The sequence below is a fragment of the Mastomys coucha genome, unplaced genomic scaffold (assembly GCF_008632895.1).
Source record: "Mastomys coucha isolate ucsf_1 unplaced genomic scaffold, UCSF_Mcou_1 pScaffold15, whole genome shotgun sequence".
Taxonomy (NCBI): domain Eukaryota; kingdom Metazoa; phylum Chordata; class Mammalia; order Rodentia; family Muridae; genus Mastomys; species Mastomys coucha.
The window spans coordinates 7,274,140-7,284,995 of NW_022196897.1; the positions used below are offsets into that span (position 1 = coordinate 7,274,140).

Below are 10,856 nucleotides of genomic sequence, written 5' to 3' on the forward strand. Positions count from 1 at the left end.
ATGTAAATAAAGAAAATTTCTAATAAAAAATGAATGTACAAGAATATATGGCCTGAGGAATCAAAAGCCGAAGACAATGGAGATGAATAGACTGAAGAAATCCAAGAGGTTTGCGGATGTGATGTGGGAGAAATTACAACCACATAAAACACGAGAGGAAAATTAAACTCCAAATAAGACCTTTACTTCCTATATTCCTCAAAGTTGTCATAACCAGTGGAAAATATAATTAAGGGGCTGGTGAGGCCACAAAGTGCCTGCGTGTTTGTTATTTTATGATGGTTCTATTCTCAGCACCCGCATGTCAGCTCACAGCCATCTGTAACTCCAGTTCCATGGAGTTCAATAACCTTTTGGCGACTAAGGACAGGCATAGTACATGTACCCACATTTAGACAAAATGCTTATACACATAAAATTACAATAATAAAAATGAAAAAATAGAATCACGAATGCTGTCAGATATAAGACTAAGAAAAGATGAACACCATACCGAGTGTTATGTACCTTTTTTTACTTTGAGGACATTTGCCAAACTTAATAAGTACATATAAGAGTGATCAAAGGCTGCTTTAACCTAGAGGTTGGGGACACAATTCAGATTCTACTTAAAATGTGTGATTTAACAAACTAAGCTGGCTCCAAGATAAATGTGCAGTAATGAGAAGCAGATGTGTGAGGTAAGAAGACAATATCATGTACACATACATGATTTATATAAACAAAACTTGTAACATATACATATATGATGCATGGAAACCAAACCTGTAATAGAAATAATGTATTTCTAGACTAGTGGTACAGCATTAGAGGTTAAAGGAGATCCTTATCACTGATTATTTACAGCAGATATGATAAACCATTGGCTAAGGAGACTTAAGAAATGCAATTAAAAAATAAAAATTTTAACAATATTTTTAAGGAATAGATATATTGATTCTAAAAGTACATGCAATTCCTAAGCATATAAAATTGTAAAGATGATATTGGAAAAGAGGAATACAAGTCCAAGGGCTTACATGAGCTGATTAAAAGGATTACCATACAGTTTTTTGTTGTGAAGGTATGGGACTTGCAAAAAGACTCACAAATAAATTAGCAGAACAGGAGAGTGTTTAGAAATAGATCAATAGATTCACAATTGATTACTGTAAGGCAGAACAACTTGTGAAACATCACAGAAAAAAATCACAAAATGTGGTGTTTCATGGAATGTGGAAGATTACGTTCTGGATTAGGAGCAGCAATGGGAGCACATCCCAACACGGAGAGAGTAGCTGAGATGGTCTTCACAACAGTAAAGGTTATTTTACCTTGATGTACTGGTACATGCCTGCAATCCCGGCACTTGAGAAGCTAAGGGAGGAGGATGGGGAGTTTGAGCCAGCCTTGACTGCATAGGGAGACACTACTCATTTGCAAAATAGAATATTTTTGAATTTCAGTGCTTAGAAAATGGCAGCAAAAATATACAATGAGGGGTCAAGGAGATGGCTCACTGGTTAAATCCACCTGCTGTACCATTATAAAGACTATATATAGTTCAGATCCCAGTGCCCACATAAGAAACCAGGCACTTGTGGCTACCTGGGGGCAGATACTGGAGGTTGCTAGGGCTTGCTGGCTTTCATTCTACCTGAGAAAACATGACTTTCAGGTTCAGAGGCAGAGAAACATTAAAGGATACCCAACTACATCTCCTGTCCCTCTCCCACAGGTGAATCAGGTACTTACGTGCATACCTGCACAGCCAACACCCACACCCAATTAATCAATAAACAATAAAACAATATTTTAAAAAGCATACAGTTTAAATATATATCTGACAAAAATTGTTCCCAGAATACATAACAATGTACTATAGCTCAGTGACAGTTCACAGTGGATAGCAGCAAATGGGTGGGGTTGATGGAGGGGCTGCTTTATAGTTATAGCATTTCAGTTCTGCAAGATGGAGCAATTTTAGTCTAAATGCCCAGCAATGGGAATGCAATTAATATTAATACAACTGGTCACTTAAAAAGATTTAAAAGGCAAAATTTGTTATGTTTTATATAATTTCCAAAGATGTTGATCCTTCCTAAAGGATATCTAGGAATGGCCAATGAAGATATTGAAAGATGCTCAGTATCATTGTCAGGAAAATAAAACTAAAAATGAGGTATCACAGTTTTAAAGATACTGTTTACAAATATGACAATAAAACACACACACACAGTAAGGCATGGTTGCGCACACCTTTAATCTTAGTACTCAGGAGGATCTCTATAAGTCTGAGGCCAGCTTGGTCTACATAGTGAGTCCCAGGATAGCCAGAGCTACATACTGAGCCTCTGTCTCAACAGACAGACAGACAGACAGACAGACAGAACCTCCCCCCACACACAAACAAGTATAACAAAAGATAATACTATTAATCTAGGAAGAATAGAGAACATATGGAACTCTCATCAATAGGAGGCTAAAGTGCCAGTATAATCTGCTTGAACTGGTACCATGTCATTTAGATGTCTAGATTAGACCAGTTCTTTGTGAATTCTGGGTGTTAGTCCCTAGTCTGAAGCATAGCTAGTAAATATCTCTTCTATTCTGTCGACTGTGTGCTCTGCTCGTAGTTTCTTTCATTAAAAACATCCATTTCACAGGGTCCCATGTGTTCACTCTTGGGGCTAGTTCCTGTGTTCCTGACAACCTGTTCAGAGAGTGCTTGTCTACCCCAGTGCCCTGCCGGATGTTCTCAGTGTTTCCCTCTAACCATCTCAACATTTCAGATGTTAAAAATTAAGACCTTTGGGGGAAACAAAATACCCATGGAAGGAGTTGCAGAGACTAACTATGGAGCAGAGACTGAAGGAAGGGCACTCCAGCCTGATATAGCTATCTCCTAAGAGGCTCTGACAGTACCTGACTAATACAGAAGTAGAGGCTCACAGCCATCCATTGAACTGAGTACAGGGTCCCCAATGAAGGAGCTAGAGAAAGGACCAAAGGAGCTGAAGGATTTGCATCCCCTTAGGATGAAAAACAATGTGAACTTACTAGTACCCTCAGAGCTCCCAGGGACTAAACCACCAACCAAGGAGTATACATGGTGGGACTGATAGCTCTGGCAGCATGTGTATAGTAGAGGATGGCCAAGTCGGTCATCAATGGGAGAAGAGGCCCTTGGCCCTGTGAAGGTTCTGTGCCCCAGTGTAGGGTACCAGGGCCAGTAAGCTGGAGAGGGTGGTGTGGTGAGCAGGGGGAGGGAACAGGGGTTTGTTCTTGTTGTTCTTTTTTTTTTTGTTTTTGTTTTGTTTTGTTTTGAGGGGAAACTGGGAAAGGAGAAATCATATGACATGTAAATAAAGAAAATATCTAATAAAAAATTAAGACCTTCGATCCATGTGGAATTAATTTTTATAAAAAAAATAAAAGACACAAATCTATTTTTCCCCCTATGGGTAGCTATCCAGTTTTGCTAACACTATTTGTTGAATACACTGGTTTATCTCCATTGGGCGTTTCTGCCAACTTTTTCTGTCACTGGTCTAGAGAGATGACCCTGGTTTGGTTTCCAGCATCCATCTGTAGGTCCATTTCCAGGGGATCTGACATGACCCTCACACATACATACATACAAGCAGAACACCAATGCACATAAAAAATAAAAATGGATCATCAAAAAAAATTTAAAGAGTTAGGTGGCCACAGCTTTATCGGTTCACTGGTGAGCTCTCTTTTATGTCCTTGGTCTTACTAGTTTGTCTTTGTCTTATTGTTTATCTTTAGGTATACACTTTTTGAAGCTATTATGAATGAGATTTTTTTCCTGATTTCTTTCTCCAGAAGAACGTTGTTGGTATATACTAAGGCTAATGCTCTTTTATACACACTCATTTCCATAGCCTGCAATTTTACTTTGTTTATTATTCATAAAAGTTTTCAGGTAGATTATGTGGTGCATTTAAAGCACAGAATTGTGTTATGTGCAAATAAGGATAATTTGAATTTGAATTTATGATAAGAAAATTTTGCCAATCACTGAAAAATTTGAGTGTTGCCAGCTCTGTGGACTTCACTGAAATCCTGGCACCCAATGGGTGGAGGCAAGATGTTCATGAGTTCAGAGCCAACCTCAGCTTTGTAGTGAGTTCAAAGCCAGCTGGGACTACATGGGACTCTGTCTCAAATAAAGCACAGCACCCCCCCAAATACACTGAAAATGTCTGCTTAAGCAACACAGCCTTCTTGTGAAACTTTTTGTTTTGTTTGTCCAGCTGAATAAACATTCAAGATGAGGATAATGCTGAGTGGATTTGCAACCTTCAGTGAGAAAGAGAAAAGGCAGAAAGATACTGTATATGTTGGTATATATAGAGATTTGTTTTGGAATATTTTAAGAGAAATCTCTTATACTCCTCAGGTTTCTGAATAGATTTGGTTGCAAATACTATCCTGACAGGCTACTTCAGAACACTTTGATCTCCTATAATAACTTATAATTAGAAAATGATCTTAAAGTGATAAACATTGAAAAGAATTTGAAGGAACATTATTTTAGACTATAAGCCTCTTAAGTTTTTAAAGAACTTATTCTCTCATATATTACATCATGACCACAGTTCCCCACCCTTCTCCTCCCAGCACTGTCCCCTTGTTCTCTCCATCTGTTTCCTTTCAGAAGAGGGTAGACCTCTCAGAGATATCAACTGAACATGGCCTATTCACGTTAGAACAAGGCTAGGTGCCTCCTGGCATAGTAAGGATGGATAAGGCAACCCAGTAGGAGGTGGGGAGGGAGTCCCAAGGCAGGCAAGAGAGTCAGGGACAGCGCCTGCTCCCACTGTTAGGAGTCCCACAAGAACACCAAGGTACACAACTGTAACATGACCATACAAGCTACACGAACATAACATGACTATGACCACTTAAAACAACACACTATGGCCTGATTCTTATGCTTTGTTATAAAAAGCACTCAAGTGATCCAGAGAAGACTTTAGTACCATAGAAGAAGCTTACAGGTTGCTGCCATCTTGACTGACTTGTCAGTTGTTTACCAGATCCATTTCTATACTAAATAAAAATTTAAAATGTCCCCATTTATTAATTGTAAGCAGTACTCTTTCCTTTAGACAAGGTAAGTAATAGCCTATTTCAGTGTTAGATTGATCTACAGGCCTCCTATGTTATGGTCCAAGTAGGATGTATATGTCACCGAGGTTCATATATTGGAGACTTGATCCCCAACATGGCACAAATACATGATGAAACCATCAGGAGGTGGTGCCTTGTTAAGGTTCTTGTGTCACTTTGGGGTGATGATAAAAACATAGTTCTCGGCTGACCCTTGAGTTTTCACTAGATGGCGGTTGCATAGTGCAACCCTGGATTCTCTTGTTCTCTCTGTTCCCTGGCTCAGGATGTGAACACTTGTTCTGATAGACTCTCCTGCCATTGTTGTATGTCATGAAATGAGGCAGCCAAGGGGGAACCCTGCTGCCAGCCTACACAGCATTATTTGGACTTTGAAGCTCTGTGAGCTAAGTGAACCCCTTTATTTTGTCATAATGATGAAAATTTGCTAAGTGCAGTTTCTAACCCAAAATGAATGACTCAGCACTCACTCTTCTTCCTTTTGGAGGTGACTGGAGACTTGAACCATGAGTTTTGATACTCCCCAACACAATATCTGTGGTCAAGGGTGAACAAATGGGCAGACACCACTACCTGCTCTAAGCAGTCCATTCTCTGGGATTTGCACTGATGTCTATCATAGTTGCATTGTAACAGCATGTTTCCACATCTGTCTCACTAACTGAGCTCTTTGGAGCCGTGCACTTTGCTCTATCCCCCCAGGAGCTAGTTAGGTGACTGTTAGTGTTAGTTCCAGAGACTATGAGGTGATAGCAGTTCAGTAAAGGATATATAGCTTTCATGCACATAAACACATATATTCAAAGGCCATCTAAGTAGTCTGTGTACTTACAGTATAGTTGAAGGAGGCATCACTAGTCATGGCACACTGCCGGTAAAGTGCTTGTCTAGTGAACATCTCATTCTTTAGGATGTGAAAGCTGTAAGAGAAAAAGTGATGTAATAGAGAGTTTTGCCATCCTAGGGTAAGAACAACACATACTGTGTAGGTTGGAACCACATAATTTAAATTTATTTCTTCCTTAAAAAACCTACATATCCTAGCTCTGGAATGGTATACAAGTAATAGCAATTAACTATCCCTCCAAGCCCAGACTCTAGATTCTCACTGAAATGAATGAGGATATTTTTGAGAAATCTCTGTTTTTAGATCTGGGGCAACAGTTATGCAGGGAGAATGTGGGATATGTTATTCTACTAGAAATCAAGGGATCAGCAAAGATTAGGTCAAAACAGTACATTTCTCATCTCCAGAAGGCTCTCACTGACTTGAGACTGGAGAATTAAGCATATGAAATAGTAAGTACCACGATTTATTACTTAGGAAATATTTAGCTCATTTCCATTGTTGACAGTGCTAAAATGAGTGTATTCATTGTTAGAGACATAAGGTCTAGAGTGTGGCTGAACATGCTCTTTCTAGTGATTGTAAATGAACAGAAATATCACAGCAAAATCAGGGAACTATCTCAGTGGTAGAACACATGTCTAGCATGGGCAAGATTCTAGGTCCCATCCCCAGTATCTGAGAAAAAAACAAAGCAAAAGACAACAAAACAGCTAATGACTCTTTTATCCCCTCCCATACCCTTCCCTTTTGAACATGAGTGTTTATAAGATGATTGAGAGCTATGTCACACAATGCCCACCCTTCTTTGCATGAGGGAGCAAATGGGCTCATCCACAGAATTAGGAGCCCATAAAGAACCTCACTGATCCTGAATTTAGATCATGAGAATGGAGACTTTGAGATCGCGAGTCTTAAAAGGGATTTAGACTTGAGCTGACACTGTAATGGGTAAGGTTAAGGGAAAAAGAGTTGAAATGTCCTGGGATAGCATTTTGCATGTACTAGAGGCATAGATATTTGGGGTCAAAAGAGTGGCCATGGTCAAAAGACTGAATATTCCTTGCCACTAAAATGCCTATCCTTCCCCCATTCCCTCTTTGTAATGTGTGCAGTGTGCAGTGTGTGTATAGGTGTGTTATGCTTACCCATCACACACCTGGTAGCTGTGTATTGCTCACTCCATATTCCCATTTATTTCAGCTGTTCTACAATTTCTTGGTTTTCATTCTCCATGTACTTTGTATGTGTAGATATGCACATGCCACAGAGCACTTGTGGAGGTCAGAGGACACCTATGGGAGTCATTTCTCTTCTTGTACCACCTGGATTCTCACAGAACTGCCCTAAGTTCAAGACCTGCTTGGACTATAGAGTGAGACCTTGTATTATACAGAAAAGAATATAAAATACCTATTACACTCAGCACAGAATAGTCACCAGCAGATATGTGGAACAGAACAGGGACACAGAGGAGATATTTTCCCCTGAGGAGGGACTTGAGCTCTGTATCTGGTGTTGTTTCTGGTATCACATGAGATCGTGGTTGCTAGCTAGTCTTAAGGATCTTAGCATCTAGTGTAGGATTTTTACACAGTATGGGTAGAATGTGCTTAGAACATGCGGGGTAAATAGTGTTTTCACCCCACGGAGTGAATGCAGTTGTTAATGTCATGCAGAAGTTACGCTTGCTACACTGACCTACATCAGCCCATCGCTGACCTTCATTATCACATCTCTTGCAAAGAAGCTTCTAATATGTGATAAATAAGAAAATGTGGGGAATATTAAGTGGGAATGTGAACAGGAAATGCATTTTTAATGCTCACATGATGGGATATGGCAGGAAATGAGCTTTAATCTCCACAGCATTTATATTTAATACAAGCATTAGTATAACTATTCAGAATTTTAGTTACTTACCTCTCTCACTCCCTCCTCACTTGCTCCTCCTTCCCTCCCTCCTGTCTTCTCCTTCCATCCTTGTTCATGGTTCTTAGACAGTGTTCAGTTTACCTAGTCTAGGTTGTCTATGAACTTACTATGTAGGCAAGGCTAGCCTCATAGTCCTAGCAATCTCCCTGCCCCAGCATTCCAAGTGCTGGGGTTATAAGTGTCTGGGTCAGAATTTCCACTCTCACCGTCAAAAGGAGGAGGAGGAGAAGGAAAAGGAGGAGGAGGAGGAGGAGGAGGAGGGGAAGGAAGGGGAGCACGAGAAGGAGAAGAAGGAAGAGGAGGAGAAAAAAAAGAAAGGTAAACAATTCGGGGAAAAAATTAAGTGATGTGTGAGTAAAGGTGGGCAAGGGACTAAGGACTTGTGGGTAAAGGATCCAGTATCTAAGCACTTGTGAAACTGACTCAGACTTTCATCATTAGGTCCAAACTGCTGCTGAGAAAGATTCCTGTATGCATCGGATTTCAGGATGGAAATAACCAACTAGAGAATGACTCTTAAATTCTTTTTTCTTTTTTATGACTCTGAATACTTCTCTATTCTAGACCAATTATGTTGTATTTCATCTTAAAAGTACATGAGGCCCTTTAGCACTAGTTAATATATAAAGACAGAGGAGTCCTCATTGTCTCAAAGGATGAGTGGCTGTATTTCTACAAGTCCAGTTTATAAATATCTCCACACTGTACCTGTTCCTGAGGATGAGAAATTTCTTCTCCCAACTTTTGTTGGCCTGATCAGCATCCTTTTTAAACCTGGAATACATTTTCAGGTGGTTAATTAGTGCCTCCGCTGCAAATGGATAGCACTGTATCATTAAGCCCAGTACCTTTCCAATGTCTTTCCCTCCTCCTCCAATGCAGTTTTCAAAATATTTATTTCATTCTCCAAAGCTCTTTTTTCTTCTTCCTTTTAATAATAATAATAAAAAAACAACACAAAAACACAGCACAAGGTTAAGGACATGAATGCCATCACCCCTCCCTCCTCAAGGAGAAAGGCTCTCTCTGCTAAATAGTAAATAAGCCCTGATGACCACTAAAAGTGAGAGAAACATTGAAGTTCTCTCTTGAAAGTCTGTGGAAGTCAGAAGACTTCCCAACCCTACACTTCCATTTCCTGTAAATGATAAGCTTTGCCACTTCTTAGGACTGGCTGGAATCTATAAACGACCATGAGGTTAGTAAATGAGTTCCCAGAGGTCATTTTCATACCTTAGCCAACTGATATTTCAGAAATAATTCTTCAGGCACCACATTAGGTAGCAGAAATGTAACCTGTGGAAAGAAGGAATCATGGTGGAGACAGAACGTCAGATTAACTGTTAATGCATCAACATAGTTTTTCTTTCTGTCTTATCTTTTTCATTTTTATTTTTTTTTGGAAATAGAAACTCAAAATTTGCCATCTGTAGCCCAGAGGTCCTCACTGTCTCACTGAATCCATAAAATTCAGTGTTCTCAGTGCACACCCATATTTGGAAGGTCTGAAGCATTCTAAAGAGAAAGAGATCCCCTTAGATGAACAAAATTAAGAGCTGAATAGAAAATAGGGCAAAACCACGAAGTGGGAGTACTGGTGTTTGATGAGCAGCTAACAACCACTGATAGTGCTCAACTTGGATAGCATCTGGATGACATACACAGTCACTTACCTATGTCAGGTTGCCCAAACTCACATACATCAAGGTGTAATGTGTGTAGGTCGTACAGGAGGAGCGTTCAGAGAAATCACAGCATCAGAGTGCATTTAGCTCTGGATTTTGATGGGCAATCTATTTAAAAATTATTTTTATTATTTTATTTAGCATATTTGTGTGTGTGTGTGTGTGTGTGTGTGTGTGTGTGTGTGTGTGTGTGTGTGTGAGAAACATGGGCCACAGGGCACATGTGGTGATCAGAAAACAATTTTGGGGTCGATTCTGTTTTTCTGGCATGTGAGTTCCAAACTCAGGAGGTCAGGCTTGCAAGAAAGCCCCTTTACCCAGGCCATGGGTAATCTTGATTCTCATATTGACCAGATTTAGAAGTGCTTATGAGATTATTACTTTGTTTGATGGGGGTGGGCACTGGGAGGGAGGGAGAGAGGGGGAATTCTTTCTCTATCACTTTGCACTTTATAAATATAAAGGTCTCTCACTGAACCTTCAAGTCACTGATTTGCCAGATTGGCTGGCCATCAAGCCCCAAGGATTCTCCTGTCTCCACCTCCCAGTGATGCAATAAACAGGTGCACACTGTCATGCCCAGTGATGCTAAGGATCCAAACTTAGGTTCTTATGTGTGCACATCAGAGTACTGCACAATAAGCAATCTCCCCAGTCCTGCATATGGGGTTAGTGAGGCACAGCTCTAAGTATATCTGAGAGAGTATTTCCAACTCTAAGACCCAGCTTCCATGCGTGTGGCATAGACAGTGCAGGGGCAGTCATGGGATAAAAGATGAAAACGGGGAAGCCAGCTAGTGTAGGCATTCTCATTCTGCATCTCGTCAGCCATGATGTGAGTGGCTTTGCTCCCATTCTACCCTCTCTGACATGGTGGACAAAAAATAGCTGAAGCCTGGACAAACCACATTTTTCTTCCCTTAGGTTGTTTTCTTGATTAATAGTGATGAGAAGTATGACAACTACATTGAGTAAACACAATGAAAACTGGTGTAGTAAGCAAAGTGTGATGAGATTCAGCAGCAGACCTAATTCAGGACTGAGGATGTAGCTCATTTGGTAGAGTGCTGATCCAGTATGCATAAAGCTCTGAATTCTATCCCCAGCACACATAAACCTGGTATGGTGGTGAGGCAGGCAAACATAGTGAACAGTTTACTAACTTGGGAGTCTACTTGATTTGTGTCTACAAAGAACTCAAGAAGTTAGACACCAGAGAACCAAATAACCCTATTAAAAAATGGGGTACA

General features: G+C 40.1%; 1 protein-coding gene across 2 annotated transcripts in view; it reads right to left on the reverse strand.

Moving 5' to 3' along the window:
- The window catches only part of CUNH10orf67 (chromosome unknown C10orf67 homolog), a 109,932-nt gene that overhangs the window by 18,586 nt on the left and 80,490 nt on the right, over positions 1 to 10,856 (reverse strand). For both annotated transcript variants that reach the window (XM_031373297.1, XM_031373298.1), the window contains exons 11-14: positions 9,155 to 9,217; positions 8,770 to 8,849; positions 8,630 to 8,695; positions 5,972 to 6,059 (exon numbers count right to left, since the gene is read on the reverse strand). In XM_031373297.1, coding sequence (XP_031229157.1) covers positions 5,972 to 6,059; positions 8,630 to 8,695; positions 8,770 to 8,849; positions 9,155 to 9,217 — 297 coding nt within the window. The remainder of the gene's footprint in view (positions 1 to 5,971; positions 6,060 to 8,629; positions 8,696 to 8,769; positions 8,850 to 9,154; positions 9,218 to 10,856) is intronic.